Here is an 18,870-nt window from a genome sequence, read left to right on the forward strand (position 1 = left end):
GGTGATTGTTTCCGGTAGGATAGAGTGAATTTTGACGTGCCGTTGGGTCAGCAGTAAGCAAAGCGAACGTTAACCTGTCCGCGAGGAACTACCGAATCAAAGTTGACCATTAAAACCACTGTTTGGGCGCACCGGGCGGAGAACTGATACCGGAGGACACGTTAACCGAGGGTTCCCCGCTCCAACGGACCGAGCCAGCCGCCCCACGGACGGCCTGGTCGTCGTGGCCCAGCGGGACTCGAGTGAAGTTGGGAGCGGACTGCCAAACTCTTGTACGGGCTCTCGGCGGGGCCCGGGGCTCCTTCACCGGCCCTTGGGAGGAGGAAGCCCCGTACAAACACTCTGCTCCCCGGGTACATTAACGGAACCGGGCTGCTTTAACGGGTACGTCTGTTTTTGCGTCGTGAAATCCGCTAGAACTTTAGCTTTAGCCTGGCAACTTCCCTGGCCTGACAGCTAGCCACATTAGCCAATTAGCTCCTCTTATTAGCTCTTTTTGTGTAAATAATTGAGATTTTGGTTGCTCACATTTCACAGTATCCCCTAAGTTTGTACCTAGTTACGATTTGCATTAGTCCATAAGGAGATTACACATTTAATATACATTTAAACGAAGTCCGTATGTTAATTTGGTTAGCAACAGTTGTTAGCATGAATGATCTGTGTAAATTATTTTAGATTAGAGGTATTAAAAATTGGATAAACTGATTTTGTAAATCCGTTTATTAGCTCTTGGTCTAAAGTTAAATGCACCAACAACAAAACTGATTAAAATATCTAGAGTAGAATATCAAAATAGATTAGTAAAACTAATATTATGTACTGAATGTCACTTTTCGTTGTCTCAGAAGAGGCAATTTGAACAAATTAAATGTGCATTAATATAATGAACTTGAATAGACAATGAATTAATGTTGTCATTAGGAAAATAATATTTGTCTAAACCTCCCCAAATAAATTCAGAAAACAGAATAAAGATAATAATGAGAGATAATTTAATACATTACATTTGAATAAGATGTTGCAATGGGTAATCACATAATGAAGTTGTTTTATCTGAATTACAGGGTGCTATCTGTGTTTTTGTGTTAAAGTCAACTACCTAATAATATCCAGTTTATTGATCATCGTATAATAATCAGTTTGCACAGAGAAGGACAATTTTTATCACACTTGGGCCACGAAGATGTCATTGTCTGATCTGGGGGCCACGTTTTCAATAATAATGTCATTACATCAAATTAATACCAATTTGACCTTAATACAGTAAAGAACGTGTGTCTTTGTGTATTTTTGTTGCATTTTTTAATTCATTTAGTTTAATTTTGTCCTAATTATGTATATTTTGCCTCATTTTGTGTGTTTTTGTATTCTTTTTGAGTATTTTTGGTATATTTTTCAGTTATTTTAGTGTAGTTTTGTTTTCATTTTGTATAATTTTCAGTTCATTTCTAGTTGTCCCATGTGTTTGTGTGGCATTCTTGTGTAGATTTGTGTATTTTTGTTTTCATTTTGTCCATTTTTTTGTACTTTTGTACATTTTCAGATCCAATTTGTGTGTTTTCTCATTTTCTTTTGTGTGTATTTGTCTTTCATTTTGTGTGTTTTTGGGGTCCAATTGTGTGTTTACGTTTGTATTGGATTTTATAGTTAGGCCAAGGGCCACATGTGGCCCCCTGGAACAACTGAAGGCTATATGTAGTGTATATGGCTCTAAAGCTGAATAATAAAACTCAGAAATCTCCTTAAAGGCTAAAAGTTGATCATTAATCACTCCAAACACACGTAATACCCCTTTATATGTGGGTGTCACCATTATGGAGATGTCAGCCAATCAGTGTTCACAGATCATGTTGTGGACAGTTCAGGCCAACCTGTTCGTAAAGTACACACATACATGTGATGGCTTGTCAATTGCTTAAAGATAACAGGGTTCTCTTCAGCACTGTTGAGCGTAAGGCCCCCGATGTTGTAATTTTACTCCCCCACAGAGCGATGGCGCCCCCTATGTTCAGTTTTCCTCAACATAGGGGGAATTTTCTGTTGTTTTTTCTTTTTTCAATTGGTACCGTCGTAATAATTGTTGCACACTTAAACACAAAACGGACTTCCAGGCGCGCACTGGTTGTTTTAACTCTCTTTTTAATCTGAATAATCGAGAAACACATACCGGCACATTAACTGCACAGTTTATTTAATACAGGCGAATTGCTTGGATGCTTCTGTCTTTACCTGAGGACCCCTGCAGCCCTTTAGCTGCCCCGAGACTGCCTGTATGCACCTGTCAATATAAGCAGTGCTTCAACCTGACGTAGCGTAGCGCACATGAAGCTACTCGTCAGTCGTGTTTATAACTCGCAACGGATCACTCCACATGCACATGCACGGATTTCAACACCATGGAGTTGAAACTTAAAGAGACATCGGCTGCATTCTGGTTGGACAGGTTCGGGCCGTGTTCTCACGGGCTGGGTCTTCTTTTTTCGGCTTGTTTAAGACCCCGTCCACACGTAGCCGGGTGTCTGCTAAAACAAATATATTTTTCTACGTTTTGGCCCATTAACCACACAAAAAATGCAGGATAAGGTCATTAAAAACGGAGCTTTTGGAAAACTCCGACCAAAGTGAAGATTTGGGAAAACTCCATTTTTGCATTTGAGTGTGGACACTGATAATCGGAGTTTTAAGTTCCTAAATGTGCTAGTCCTGGTGCAGGCGCTGGTATCTCTGCTGCGCGGTCGCTCTTTGTTGCAGGGGGACTGAACAAGTTGATTTTTCATTTATTTGCAAGTCAAATATTATGACGATTGGTGGTACCGAATCATTGGCACATACCAATATATAAATGGGGTTTATTAACCCGTACATGTCACGGGGGCGCCATTTTTTAAATAACTACTCCGTCGTTTGTTCTCGTTAGATCGGAATGCAGTTTGGTGTGAATATGACTAAACTCTCCAAGCTCTTTTCCGTTAATTTCCAAATTTATGGGAACATAGTCATGTGATATATCATTTCTAAGGTAATTCAACGTAGGTTACGATTATGCCTCACACAATTCAATTAGGGGCCCGGGGGTCCACCCCCCTCGTAAATTTCCATTAAAGTTGTTTTCTCATTTATTTGTGAGTCAAATATTGCGACAGTTGATGGTACCAAATCGTGTGATCTATTGTTTCAAAGGCAATTCAACGTAGATTACGATTTTACGTCACACAATTTCATTTGTTTTACTTTGTGGAACCGAGTCATTTGACTGAATTATCAGGAATGTGGTATGGGCTATTCAGCACGTAGACTTTCCTCGAGCCCGGCCGTAGTTCATCCAAGCTTCTTTTTTTAAAACGATGATGTGTGGACATAACTTTTTATAAGAACGGAGGAGGGTGGATATACATTTATGAAAAATACCCAGCTATGTTTTAATATTACTGCAGGTTCCACATAATACCTCATTTAAATTTGGAAAGCGCGTCTTGGAATCAGTCTTTTGAAAAAAATGTTCTTTCTTGTCTCTACAGTGTGAGTATTTATTAGTGGGGGAACTATACCAATGATGAGTAACTTTCTCACTACATTCATCATCACCAATTCAACAAACTTTAGCTTTACTTCACGAAATTTGGTCTCAGAGAGTTAAAAATTTCAAAATTTTGGGAAAATAGTGTGTAAACATGATCTAATGTGTTAAAATGTGTTTATTTCTGTCTTGGAGCACAGGCGATGGCTGTATCAGGATTTCTGCAGATCCTTAAAAAGTCTTAAAAGGCATTAAATTCATGAATCTAAGAGATTTTTATTATCTGGTTTTTGTGTATTTCACTGTAATTTTGTGTATTTTTGTGTTTACTTTGGGGGTGCCAGTTGCAGGTCTGTACTAGACACTAGAAAAAAAAATCTCTTAACCCTATTTAATTGATGTGACTTTTTTCCCCCAGTTATGTTTACTGTGAAGTTAATCTTAAATTTAATTTCAAATGGCAATAAAAACTCTTAAAAAGTCTTGAATTTATTTTGGCTAAAGCTGTGGGAACCCTGTGTATAAACATGTGCATAAGGTGCTCACATAATAAGGAATTCCAACATTTGTTTACTTAAAGTCTTCAATACGTTTATTGGATTTCTAGCTTTAAAAATCCTGCACACTTGTCTCGTAAAATATTGATAATAAAATCCTTTTGTGCAGGAGAAAGGAATTCCTTTGATGGGAGACTCCTCCTTCCTGGCCTCCTGGGTCAAACACTGTGCCATGATCATGGGTAAGTGCCTGTGACTCGTTTCTTTAAGTCACCTTAGGCTTTCTTCATCAGTGTTGATGAAATGAACCACGTTTGGCCCGTCAGATGAGCAGGAGGCCCTGAACTCCATCATGCAGGATTTGGCAGAACTGCATCGCTCCAGCCGTCCCTCTGTGTTCCTGTCCGACCTTGGAAAACCCAAAGTCTCCTCCCCGAAGAACCTTGTGAGTTCCTTTTTTTTCACCCCAAAGGTATAATTTGTTTTAAGTGTTCCCTCAGCTCATCACCTGCTGTTTCTCTGTCCGTCACAGAACGATGTAAGGGTGAAGTTTGAGTTCAAAGGCGAGAAAAGGTAAAGTTTGTTGTACAAAACAAAACCATAAAATCATTATTATGCACATGCGTAAAACATTTTACACTTGTGGGCGAAATGTTTGATCAAAACAAGGATCCTGTCAATGGGAACACTTAAATTTGTTTAGTAAGATGCAAAATATGCATGTTTTCTTGTATTTTAAGTAAAAATACTTTTCTTTGTAAAATGATTGTTTGGCAAGTACCGTCCATGTGTGCGTCTGACGTGACCTTTGACCTCTCACAGGATCCTGCAGTTTCCTCGTCCGGTTAAAGTGGAAGAGCTGAGAGCCAAAGCTAAGGTGGCCTTCGGCCAGGCTATGGACCTTCACTACACCAACAATGAGGTTGTTCTGACTTCTAACAGGTTTTAATGAAGGCGTGTTGGTCAATCAGAGGAAACCAATTAGTGTTTAATCATTGCACATGTTGGCAACTTAATGCTGCAAAATAAACACATCATCAGATTAATGCTTATGTAGGCATTCACAGGGACCACAATGTTATAATCTTCCTGAGAATTAAATGAAAATAGATAGTAATTCACGTTTTGATGGGGATTTGAATCAAATCATAGGCAGCTTTGTGATTACACAGTTGTGGCTGCAAAGAAAAAAGCAATTTCACCCTATCCATGTGTAAAGAGTTGTGGTGGCCATCTTAAACCTTGCTCTGGATGCAATTTACAGTATTTTAAACTATTTCATAACAATCTTTGTCTCCAAAAACCTACGTTTTGCCACAAAAAATTGTTTCTACGTCTAACAGAACCGAAGTTATGGAATAATTGAAAATCACAATACGGATAACGGCCATCTTGGATTTTCCTCTAAGCACAATTCACAGTATTTTAAGATATATTATTGAATTCCTTAACCCTGAAAACCAGCGTGGATCCCATTAAAAAAAAAAATGGATTCAGGTTACTGGAAAACTCCTATAGACAAATTTTAATGCTTTCTTCCAGAAGTGAACATCTTAGCTTAATATTGCTTCATATCTGCCGGGCTATATGTCATTTAGCACTTTGATAAGAGCTGTTTTCTTTCTTATGCTAATGTTCAGATTGCAACCACTTTGTTTGAATAATGTGCAATTCTGATGAAAGTCGCGTGTTGCTCTTGTTGCAGTTGGTGATTCCTTTAAGCACTCAGGACGACCTGGACAAGGCCGTGGAGCTGCTGGATCGCAGTGTTCACATGAAGAGCCTGAAGATCCTGCTGGTGCTCCACGTCTCCGCTCAGGTCAGAAGATGGTGTGGATGCTTGTGTTGTTTTTAACTGTGACTGTGGATTTGTCAAACCTATTAAATAAAAAAGGAGACGTAAATTACAAACCCAATAGAACAGAAAGGTCTGTGTGTTCCTCCAGAATTCTTCCTCGACCACAGACCTGCTGGCGTCTCACGAGGAGCTGGATAATACAGGCTTCAGGGCTCCAGACAAGAAGAGCATGTTGGTTTCCATAGGCGAGTCTCACACTGTTCCATGTTTGATTCTTTGACGTTCATCTTGTTCTCCATCTCCTTCAGCAGACACGGGCAAATGGCCACATGCAGCCCTCGGTCTTAATTTGATTGTCCCCAACAGTGAACGAACAAAATAACTTTAAAAAAAAAAACATTAAATTACAGAAATATATACAAAAGGATGACAAAAATAACAAACATTATTAAAACAAAGATAAATATACATAATTAACCAAAAACAGACAAAATTGCTGAAAAATACAAAAAAGGATGTAAAAAACACACAGAAATAACACAAAAAGATATAAAATGACAACATAAGTACACACAGTTACCTAAAAGTGGCACAAGGCAGTCAAAAATACACAGAAATAACAGAGAAACTTACAAAATGATGACATAAATACAAATACAAAAAAGTAAAAAATTTCTGAAGAATACACGAATGACACCAAAATCCACAGAAATAACACTCCATTATATAAAATGACTAAATACATTTTGTGTATTTCTGTAAAGTGACAAAAATTCCAAAATACACTAAATCACTCCAGAAACTACGGACTACATAAATACACGCAATTAACTCAAAATTATATAAAATGGCAACAGAAATACACACAAGTGGCACAAGGCAACAACTAATACAAAAAAATTACTGAGAAATTTACAAAATGACAAGAAAAATACATGAAATGATTAAAAAAACAAAAGTTCCTGAAAAATAAACAAAAGTACAACAAAATACTCAGAATTAACACCAAATTTTATAAAATGACAACAGAAATACACATCATTTGATTATAATTATTTTAAGTTGCACAAACCAACTAAAAATGCGCAAATAAAACAACATAAAAATAAATACAACACAAAAACAAAAAATAATTAAAAAACAAACAAAAAACAACAAGAACACACTTAAACCCTTTGTTTTTTCCTGTTTTAATGCTCAGAAAGGTCATTTTTGAATGCTGACATGACAGTTAATAATGTGGCCCTTTAAACAGACGGTTGCATTTTTATGGCCCCGCTGTGATAAAAGTTGCCCATCTCTGCCCATCAGGCTCTCACTCCACCGACCGCAGCTCTCCTCCTCCAGGTTACATTCCTGATGCTCTCCAGCAGGTGGCGAGAAACGGCTCCTTCACCAGCATCAACAGCGAGGGCGAGTTCATTCCAGAGAGCATGGACCAGGTAGTTCACGTCTGTTTAAGAAACAGCACTTACAGTTGTGTTTGAACAGTTTTTAAAGAGCGACTTTTGAGCCATCTACTTCTCATGTGACAAACCCGGCCCTTTAGAGCAGTGTTCCTCAAATGGTGGTAATAATAATAATAATAATAATACATTTTATTTGTATAGCGCTTTTACAGTGCTCAAAGACGCTACGCGATGGCACTTCAAGAGGTACTTGAGAAAGAGAGGGGGAAAATTAACAGATAAAAGCATTAAAAATATGAGGTTTTACAATGTTTATTTTTAGTTAAAAACTATAATAATACTAAATATTTTTACCAGCAACTCACAAACGACGACAAAACCACACAAACTAAGAGAAAAATTAACTGAAAAATAAAAAGAAGACAGAAAACAACAAAATACACCAAAAACACACAAAATGATTTTAGAAATTTACATCAACTGAAAATACAAAGGTCAGTCCTGGTCTCACATCAGGAGGGAGATGGGAAATGATAAAAACCATGGGAAAAAAAAAATCTATTCAGGAGGCACTAAATACTTTCTTCTCACTTATTTACAAAATAATATTCTTTAAAATGTGTGTTATCACTTATTCATTCCGTCATTATGCTCAATATTAGTATTTTTTCACAGAATTCTGAGTACCGTATTTTTCGGACTATAAGGCGCACCGGATTATAAGGCGCACCGGTTTGTTGTTGTTATTATTATTGTTATTATTATTATTATTATTATTATTATTATTAAGGCACATTAAGCGAAACAAAATAGTCAGATAAGTCAAACTTTTTTCCAACTCATTAACAATAATTCTCAACATTGTTCAGGTTTGACACATAAAATATAGAACATTACACTCACTTTTTCAGTTCAGTATGTTGAAGCACAGTACTGGTACATATCATTCCATGAGACGTCTGACTACGGTAGCCCTGAAGCGCCAAAAATCCATCAAGTGGTGCAGCTTCATTGTTTACCAAAGTTGTACTAAAACATTTTGACATATTAATTTCATACATTAGGCGCACCTGATTATAAGGTGCACTGTCGATTTTTGAGAAATTAAAGGATTTTAAGTGTGCCTTATAGCAGTGTTTTTCAACCACTGTGCCGCGGCACACTAGTGTGCCGCGAGAGATCGTCAGGTGTGCCGTGGGAAATTATCCAATTTCACCTAATTGGTCTAAAAAAAAATTTTGAAAACATATTAATTATTATCTGCAAATAATATACCATTGTCGAGTGTCCGTGCTGCAGTAGTGACTAAAGGTGCGTGCACACCGAACGCGACGGAAGCGATGCCGTTGCCTTAAATCGTCCCTGATCGGTAGTTTGCACATAGTGGTGCTTTTTTGTCAGTCCATCATTTCATCGCTCCAGCGACGCGATCACTAGGGAGCTATGTGTGTGTGTGTGTGTGTGTGTGTGTGTGTGTGTGCGTGTGTGTGCGTGCGTGCGTGTGTGTGTGTGTGGCCCCGGTAACAGGGTAGAGACAGAGAGAGAGAGAGTGTTGATGACGTCTTTTTTTTTTCCTTCTTGCTCCGCTTCTACGGTTAAATGATCAACTTAACGGAGATATTAAAGGATGACTTCACTCAGAATGTGTTTGATCAGTAGTTACTGTGGTTTTAAAGAAATTTGCCGCTTTAATTTTGAACCTGATACTTTGAGGAAGTAGAACAGCCTCCGCTGCAGCCGTCAGCACTGCAGCGGGAGCGGGAGCGGGAGGGAGGGGCTGCTGCCTCCGCTCTACAGACAGTGGAGGACGGGAGATATCGCTTCACGTCGCTTAAAAAGTTAAAATTTTTCAACTTTGATCATGCAAGTCGCGTCGCTGAGGGGGGGATAAATTGACGTTGCGTCATTTACATTGATTTTTAATGTAGAACAGTGAAATCTTTCCCAAATATTATTGCTTCTGTCATAATAAGCACGATATTTCTGTATTCCTGGTAATTAATAATTTTGGACAGAATTAGAGTTTGCAAAACACTTTGACGTTTTCTACTACCTTTAAGACCACATTGTTGTTTCATTTGTTATGTTCAAGCTGTATTTTTGAAGTGGACATGTTAAGTGCACTTTTTATTTGAAAGAAGAAATACAAATGATGATAAAGTCCTTTATTCTTTGTGTTTATTTGATTCCTATTCAAGACACTTTGATGAGAATGGCTATATTGTTAATATAGGCTACAGAGTATCATTTTTTAACATGTTTGGCTGGTGGTGTGCCTCGTGATTTTTTCAATGAAAAAAATGTGCCTTGGCTCAAAAAAGGTTGAAAAACACTGCCTTATAGTCCGAAAAATACGGTAATCTGTTGTTGTTAGACAAAGGGGGTTCTTGGATTCAAAAGTAAGAGGGAGGGAGTACAAGAGCCAAAAAAAGTTTGAGAACCACTGCTTTAGAACATCCATTTTTGCCCACAGGAGGAAATAAAAATGACAGAGACAACAAGAATCGCTGTGTAAATGAAACAACAATATTTGCAGGGGCTCACAGTTTTCCTGGTGCTTATATCACTTGATTGCAGTTATTTTTAATGTTAAACAGTTGAAAAAACTTAAAAGTCTTAGAAAATCCTTCAATTGTCCTCAAAATGTAGAAAATTTAAAGTGAAGATCCTGATGGGACTGATATATATCAGGTATTGTTTGGATATGGTTGGTTTCTTACATATTTGGTATTTTATATATTAGTAGAAGTACAAAATCTGTGGCCCAAACTGTTCTGTATTTGGCCCCTGAACTAAAAATGAGTTTGACACCCTCAATCTACTTGATGTAAAAATGGACTCATATTTAAGACTAAAAAGGGTTAATTTAGTGTTTTAAAACTCTGACCCACGATATCAGATAAATCCACAGTCTAGGCATCGTTGAGCAGTGTTTTGTTGACATTTTCACACATTGCATTGTGGGATGTGGAGTTATGGAGAGGGTGTAAAGTTAATCACTGTCCTTCTTGTCTGGTGAAGAAACACAAGATATCACTAAGACGTCACTAAGAGCTACTTTTAGCCTTAGGATCCTTTGTGAATACGGGCACTTATGTTTAATGCTAACACGTCTTTACATGCACACGTTTAGATGTTACTCGTCTGTAATAACATGGGAGGAAGTTTTAACCAACCAGCTTTGGTCACTCACAAATATGCCGTCACAGCAGGACATTTTAACACCTAAGTCCAACGATTTCTCTGTGACAGTTTTCTCCTCTAACAGGCTGATGAACCTTTGTTGTCCTAATAATAATAATAATAATAATGAGTCATCAGTTTTGTGTTTTTAATGTTTCTCTTTAGATGTTGGATCCTCTGTCCATGAGCAGCCCAGAGAACTCGGCCTCAGGAAGCTGTCCCTCTTTAGACAGTCCACTGGACAGGTCTGAGAACTAATAATGAACGCACACACGTGCTTATCAGTAGAAACGTACACAAAGACATTTGAAATAAAGGAAAAGCAGCTGATTTTGGTTTTGTGTCCCTGTGTGTTTACAGTGACTACCCAAAGTCCAGGATGCCCAGAGCGCAGAGTTACCCTGACAACCACCAGGACTATCCAGGTAACTGTATTAATGGTTTTGTGCAGGTTTGGGGTCAATTACAGTTCCATCTTCAGTTATGCATGTTCATTTATGGTTATGGAATCCAGCATTTTTCCCCCTGAATGTCAATTACGATTACATTTTCAATTACTACAGTTCAAATTCAATTAATGGCAATTATTGAGCCATTAATAAAAAAAAAATGTAAAATGTAACCTTCCTCTGTAGCCTTCCTTTAGCATCTCTTACGATAATGGGTTAGTTTTGACCCATGCCTTAAACAGCTGTAAAATACACTAAAAAATCTATCATCCAATTTGTTTTTCATCTTTTTGATACTTTGTTAGGCTTCCTAATTCATGAAAATATTGGTATTAATATTTTTGGTGTGGGCGTCTGAGCCTTTTTTTTGTCTGTATACGGCAATACTTTATTTAATTTAATTTTTTAAATGGTATAATGATTGTAGGTAGTGGGAAAAGTTGATATGAAACATATTTTAATAATTAACTACATGTGTATGAGCCATAAAACTGTAACAGTTTTGTGTGCAATTATATTGAAATTGGAATTTCCATTACAATTACAAAGTCAATAATCTGAATTTAATTACGATTACAACAGCAGATTTTTTTCAATCACAATTACATTTGTAATTAATGATCAGTCCCAACCCTGGTTTTGTGCAGTGGTTTGCTGTGAGTCTCTCGTGTCTTTGTGCTTCAGAGTACGATATCCCCGTGTTTGAGAAGTCGGGTAAAGGAGGGACGTACCCTCGTCGATACGGCGTTCCCTTTGGTCTGCAGGACTACAGCGACGGTGAGGAATCCTGAAGGATGAGGATAATTGATGGCATTGATGTGACAGTTTGTGATCTTCTCTGTTGTTGCTCTTTTCCAAGCAGGCAGGAAGACGTTTCCTCGGGCTCGGAGAACGCAGGTCCACGGTTTCCGCTCTCCGGTCAGCTTCAGCCCGACCGAGCAGTCACCGAGCACCAGCAGCGGCAGCAGCGTCTTCACCCCCGACCTCGAGGAGGCCCCGGGGCCCGGCAGGAGGCCGAGGAGAGGCAGTGACATCGAACCGAGCGCCGCCACCGCCCCAACGCTGTCTGTCATGGACATCAGCCCGCCAAGTCGCTGTGAGGCCACTTTTTCTCAAGCTGCTTCACTCCTGAGACTTTAAAATGTGCCTAACATTGTGTGTGTATGTGTGTCTGTGTGTGTAGCTCCACGAGCTCCAACCAACTGGCGGCTGGGAAAGCTCTTGGGTCAGGGCGCCTTTGGTCGGGTGTTTCTGTGCTACGACGCCGACACCGGACGAGAACTGGCTGTGAAGCAAGTCCAGTTTGATCCCGAGAGTCCAGAGACCAGCAAGGTAAGGCAGCGCACCTCAGAGCCGCTGACACACACACCTGCAGTGTCCAAACTGTGCTGGCTTCCTCAGGAGGTGAACGCGCTCGAGTGTGAAATCCAGCTGCTGAAGAACCTGTGTCACGAGAGGATCGTCCAGTACTACGGCTGTCTGCGGGACTCCATGGAGCGAACGCTCTCCATCTTCATGGAGCACATGCCTGGAGTGAGTACAAGTACACAAACACACACTAAACATCCTGACACGCCAAAGTAAAGGTTTTTAGTTTACTGACAGTAGCCCTTAGGGTAACCAAACACCAAAACCACTTTTTTTTTCTGCCAAAAACAAATATATTTGGGTATAAAGAGTAGTTCTGTTGATTGATCCTTGTCCAACTCTTGACAATTTAGTCAAAGTATTTCAATTTGGCATATTACGTTGTAAAATGTAAGAGTGACTGCCCTCTATGGGTTGAAACCCAGCTATTACAATTTAATTTGGCTGAGAACAAGATTCTGTGACGCCATTGGACCATTGTGTGTCAATGTTGGCTCCACCCCTCCTATAAGAACAATCACCTGTGGAGTCTCTAATCTGTGGTGAGTAGGTTGGACTGTGATAATAGTAAATAGAGAAGTATAGCGAGTATTAGGTAGCTAGTTAGCATAGCATAGATTGTTCTTGGCAGATTTTATAGTATAGAAAGGACAAGTCTTAACTGCTCCAGGAGCCCCGCCCATAATCAAGGCATTTTTTTTAAATTTTCCCCCTCGTGGCAGGTCAGCAAAAACCAGGGTTTTAGTTACTCTTTGAGTTAAGTCTTTATAACTTTTTATTAGTTCATGGATCACATTCGGGGCTTTTAACAGTGCACTACTTCCTCATCTTTAGATAGAAGAGTTACAGATTGTCTGCTTAGAAACAAAGGATTAAGTTTTCATTGAGGTTTTTACGCTACAGAATCCTGCCACAGGCTTCATTGAATCCTATAATAGTCGGACTTTGGCCCGTAGGTCTCTTCAGTTTAAAATACACCACCAAGTTCTTTTTCGAAATTTTTCTTTGTTCAGAAGTGCTTGTTGTCTTCAATAAAGGTCTTGGGCTCTCTGTAGCGTCCTGTGGATAAAAATGTCCAAAAAAACTCCAACGTGCTAAAAGAAGCCACCAAACTCAGTCCTGAAACGCTACATGCTAGCTACTAGCTGCGTGCTAATCACAAAAGCTAAAGGAACGACTGACATGGTGATGGCACAGCTTATCAACAAATCAAAGACACTTTTTCAGCTAATAGCTCAGAGGTTAGCCTGCGTACCAAGTGGGAAAAAGCTATTTTAACATTATTGTGCCCTGGTTTGTACTTTTACCTCGAAATAATATTTAAAGTATGAAAGGCACTGATAATATTCTTCGCTTTAAATGTGGGATCAATTTTAATTTAATTTAGGGAAATTTTGTGGAATCATTTGAGGAAAGCTGTGGGAATTATTGATTTTTACTTTCGTTTACTTTCTCCTGCGGGCCACATTAGACACTCTAAAGCACATTTAATCAACTGGCGGCCCGGGGGCCACATGGGGCCCTCGGCCTAATTTTGTGCGGCATTACAAATTTGTAATTCATGAAGTTGGAAGTTAAATAAAGCCCAAAATAACACGCAAAACTTCAGAAACATAGAAAACTACAGCAAAAAGCACAAATTATCAACAAAACTACATAAAATAAACACACCACTTAAATGCAAAATGACAAAAAACAACATGTACAAAAGGACTTCAAAGACCCACACAATGCCAACAAAATTGCACAAAATGACTGTAACACAGGAAATAAAACAAAAACACACGTGACTCAAAAAACACACACAAAGGCAACAAAAATTGCTATATTGACAAGACAATAAACAAAATGAACTCAAAAAACAACCCACAGTGCTCTGATAAAATGGACAAATGTTGATGATGAAGCCCTCGAATCACTCTGATAGAAGTTGCCCATCTCTGCTCTAAAGCAGTGGTTCTCAACCTTTTCAGCCTGTGACCTTCAAAATAAACGCGCCAGAGACCGGTGACCCCCACTGTACATTTAACAATTTAAAAAGTAGGAACAATTAGCAAATAATGGGCATGACAAATTGTAAATCTAGTTTAATTGGCAAAAAAAGAATGGATTATTGTAAATAAGAAAAAGGAAAAAATAAGGTTAAAATTAGGTGTAAAAGTGGTGGAAAGAGTTTATATTAGTGCCCAAAATGTTGTGAAAGTGGAAACAATGCAGAAAAGGCATTGCAATGTGATGGAGAAGTGGCAGAAATGGGAGAAATGTAGCAAAAATGCATTAAAAGAAGCAAAAATATGGCATGAAAATAGGTTAAAATATGGTAAGTTTGGTGTAGTTGCAGAAAAATGGTTAAAGTAAAAATGGGTTCAAATTGTTAGGCTCTATTATCAATCAATTAACTTTCCGTGTGTCTCAATAACTATTTTCCCCTTTAAGCCAAAATGTCAGGAAAACACAGATAAATGAGTCAATTTCTTCAGTTTCTGTAAATGTAAAAAGTCTATTAAAAAACAAAACAAAACTGTAAAATATACTAATAGTTCTCTGGGTTAAATTCTGTATAAATGCGTTCATAGTGAAGTTGGTGAAATGTTATCTACAGTAATAGCAGAAGATTGTAGGAGGTCACATATTTCTTTCACTGAACTCGTGCCTTCGTCCAGGGCTCCATTAAAGACCAGCTGAAGTCGTACGGCGCTCTGACTGAAAACGTGACGCGGCGCTACACACGGCAGATCCTGGAGGGCGTCTCTTACCTGCACAGCAACATGATCGTCCACAGGGACATCAAAGGTGAGCTTTGTCTGTCTCATTTTAGTCTCACACCATGAGGAAACTTAAAAACACAGAGAAGTTGTCACTGTCCCACCTTAAAACCATCAGAAAGAGTTTGTCTTTACGTCTTATTATGGTTTTATACATCCCTGTTTTGGAAAAAAATAAAATAAAAAAGGCTCAAATCATGGTTTTAAACTGGTTTGACTAGCACTGAACTTTGGAATCCACAAACTGAATAAATGAAACCTAAAGAAAATTAACAAGTGAATCCTTTACAAAATTACTGTTGTCAAAAGATTTAAAAAAAAAGTGTGATTATTTAATTGTGCTCTGTAATTAATTAATCTCTTTTTTTATTGGCACCTAAAAAATTGCTGAGAAACGCCCTCAACTTGATTTAAAGTTATTTAAATCACATTTTTGTGGCAGATCAAAACCTTAATGTGTAACAAAGTGTCTTTATAAAGTCATTTATTGTTTTTATCAGACTAGAACAGATGCAGATGTAGTATGTGACACTTAGTCCCAACAGCTACGTGTCATATTGATGTGTACTTTACTCATTCTCTAAATAATTGAAAATATAAATGAAATAAAGCGTAGTGCTATAAGTTGGCACATCATAAAATGTAAAAACGCTTTTCTGACACCAAACTTATCCAGTGAGTTTGTTCATTTGTCAGCCACGGCGCGCTCTTAGCATGTAGCATTTAGCACTGTCCGTGCTAGCTGCTACATGTTTGGCATTGAGGTGGTAGCGGAGGCTACAAAAGCTCAGGTGATCTTTCTTGCACATTTTGCACACAAACTAGACTTTAGTTTTCTTTTTGAGCGTTTTTTTTCCCTGATATTAATTACCGGTATTCGCAATTAGCGCTTTAAAGCGATAGCCCTATCCAAAATTATACTGAAAACACATTTTTTTAAAGCAAAGTAACCAATTACTGCCCTCAAGGATCTGGTTATAAAGCACGCCCTTGCAGAAACCAGCGAGTTGAGAACCTTGTGTTACAAGGTGTTTTGTGCTCAGGTGCTAACATCCTCCGTGACTCAGTGGGGAATGTGAAGTTGGGCGACTTCGGGGCGAGCCGGCGACTGCAGACCATCTGCCTGTCAGGAACAGGGATGAAGTCTGTGACGGGGACGCCCTATTGGATGAGCCCAGAGGTGATCAGCGGCGAAGGCTACGGCAGGAAGGCCGACATCTGGTGAGACAAAGACTGTCTGCGCTGTGCGTGCGTATCAAGCCTTTAACCGCCAGAGTGGAAAAACTGGCCCTAACCTAAAATTAATACAAACATATTGAGAAATAACTACTTTCAGTAAGGCTGCAATGATTAGTGGACATCAGGGTTGGGGTCAATTATAATTGTAAGCGTTCAGTTGATAATCATTACAAATATGGCATAATTGTAATTTTAAGAATCTTTTGCAGTCGTAATTGTATTTAAATTGTAATTGAGGCCTAAACAATGAAAATTATTCCGTATTTCCTGCCAGGAGCGTCGGCTGCACCGTGGTGGAGATGCTGACGCAGCGACCGCCGTGGGCGGAGTTTGAAGCAATGGCGGCCATCTTTAAAATTGCCACGCAGCCGACCAATCCGGTGCTGCCGGCGCACGTGTCGGATCACTGCCGAGAGTTCCTCAAACGGATCTTTGTGGAGACCAAGCAGCGTCCCTCTGCGGACGAGCTCCTGAGGCACATCTTTGTACATTGACCCCGAAACCCCGCCCACCTGCTGAACTGCCAATCACAGCCTTACACATCAGGTAGCCCTGCCTCTGACTCCGCCCCCTGACCTCAGCGACCAGGAGGAAGTGGCAAAAAGAAGGTGTGGCGGCGTCTTTTTCTCTCCACACTTTGCACCTTAATTTGTCAAACCCGGAGGGGGCGGAGCTTGTCCTCTCCAGGCAACGAAGAACTGACTTCCTTTTTTTTTTTTTTTTTTTTTTTTAACACTCGTTCCTTGTCTTTGTTTTCGGAGGTGTTGTGGACCTACAGGAAGCCCATCTCACTGACCCCAGAATGTAGTTAACCATCGAAACCCGGAGCGATGGCGGCGATCCGAAGAAGAAAAGGAGAAACACTCCACCGATGAAACGTCTTCGCTCCTCGCCATGTGCCTTTTCTGTTTGAGTCATGATGCTAATCAGCGCCGTTGGCTCCCACTGAGCCCACTGGACATGAAATCCAGGAGAGACTTTCCTCACCTGTTCCTGAGCAGCAACAAGATGTCATTCCTCTCAGTCACTTTCAGAGGAGTCACGTTAAAGTCATGATGTGTTTGGAGATACGCTAAGCAACGACTGTGTATTGTTAAATCAGACATGGGCAACTGGTGCTGCTTTCCCTAAAACAAACACATAATCAACTCCCAAAGGACAAAAAAAACCAATTGAAAAATGCACAAAATTGGAAAAAATTACGCAAAATACACAAAATTGCTCAAGAAAACACACAAAACAGCAAAAGTACACAAAATGACTCCAGATGTACAAAGCAACAATAAAAATGAGTAAATCATGTACAAAGCTATAGTAAAAAAAAAAAACGTTAATTGAAAACTAAACACAATATGACAACAAAAAGACATGAAATGTTAAAACAAACAAAATGATTCAAAATATGAAAGGAAAATACACACAATTACTCCAGACATTTACAAAATGACAATTTAAAAAAACCCAAAATGAATAATGTACAAAACTAGCAAAAAACACATTAAATGAAAACGCAACACACAAAATGACTCAAATGACCACAAACACACAATAAATGTTTACACAAAATACAAAATGATTCAAAAAATAAAAAACTAAATGACAGAAGACTACATTGAACACTGAAAAAAGACTGCAATATGACAATGGAAATGCATCAAGGGCCTGTACTACAAAGCTACATTTCCTCTTATCGCGCTAACTTCCGGGTTTTAATCTGTGTGTGTTGTCCTACGAAGCTGGCTAACGTTTTACAGAGCTAAATCACCATGGTAACCTACCTGGTTGGGACCAAGTATTGTTCTGGTTAGGATCTGAGCGAGTGCTAAAATATGGAATTTAAATATTGATATTCTTAAAGAATTATTCCTCAATTGCGATGTAAGTTGCTCTCCAGTTTCTCTGTGATTGGTCTGACGCCGTAATCTCCACTTCTGTCACAAGAGCGCCTATGTCGCCAGGCTGGAATCAACACGCTTACCTTAGCTTGTTGATATCTAGATTCGTAGGACAGCTTCTGTCTGACAGTGAATGTTTGGTTAGATAACTCCACTAACGGAGATAAATCCAGGATATAATTATCCAGCTTTCATAGTACAGGCCTTAAATGTTAACAAAACACACAAAATGATTCAATATATGACAGAAAATGACTGCAGACATACATGACAACACATATGCACAAAACACAAAAAGACACACAAATGACAACAATAATGTTCCAGAAAGACAAAAACACACAGATTAATTATTCTAAATGCTCTCGTGGATGTTGATCAGATACAGTCCCATGTGTGTAATAAAAGTTGCCCATATCTGCTTTCAAAGCTTAACACAGAGCTGAGTGACGAGTCGTGCAGCAGGAGAAAGGATGAATTAGGAATCTAAAGTCTGTGTCATTTCAAATGTGTGGAGCTGCTCTCACACTTCCTGGAGACTTACGGACACTCATGCTGTCCTGGCCAATGAAACACTTCGTTTTTATTTTTTATTTTAAACGTTTTCAACCCGACTTTAATGGGAGTTCCTGAGACGAGGAAGATGAATTTATCTCCTCTTTGTCACCGTTTGAAGCTGAATTTCAGTTGTAACAAAGTCACTTTTCTTGTTCCAAGTGTTAACCTGAGAGCTTGACGGTGACTCGT

General features: G+C 39.0%; 1 protein-coding gene across 1 annotated transcript; it reads left to right on the forward strand.

The window, feature by feature from the left end:
* Window positions 1-13: 13 nt before the first annotated feature.
* On the forward strand, window positions 14-17,431 carry map3k2 (mitogen-activated protein kinase kinase kinase 2). The gene is made up of 17 exons (XM_028470505.1): window positions 14-384; window positions 4,187-4,259; window positions 4,344-4,462; window positions 4,550-4,590; window positions 4,840-4,939; window positions 5,723-5,836; window positions 5,964-6,060; window positions 7,127-7,257; window positions 10,573-10,652; window positions 10,768-10,832; window positions 11,541-11,633; window positions 11,719-11,952; window positions 12,040-12,188; window positions 12,258-12,389; window positions 14,888-15,017; window positions 16,033-16,210; window positions 16,503-17,431. Exons 2-17 carry the CDS (start codon window positions 4,205-4,207, stop codon window positions 16,720-16,722), a joined length of 1,938 nt encoding a protein of 645 aa, XP_028326306.1. The 5' UTR covers window positions 14-384; window positions 4,187-4,204; the 3' UTR covers window positions 16,723-17,431.
* The last annotated feature ends 1,439 nt before the right edge of the window (window positions 17,432-18,870 follow it).

The sequence above is a fragment of the Gouania willdenowi genome, chromosome 2, assembly GCF_900634775.1.
Source record: "Gouania willdenowi chromosome 2, fGouWil2.1, whole genome shotgun sequence".
In the NCBI taxonomy this organism is placed as follows: Eukaryota; Metazoa; Chordata; class Actinopteri; order Blenniiformes; family Gobiesocidae; genus Gouania; species Gouania willdenowi.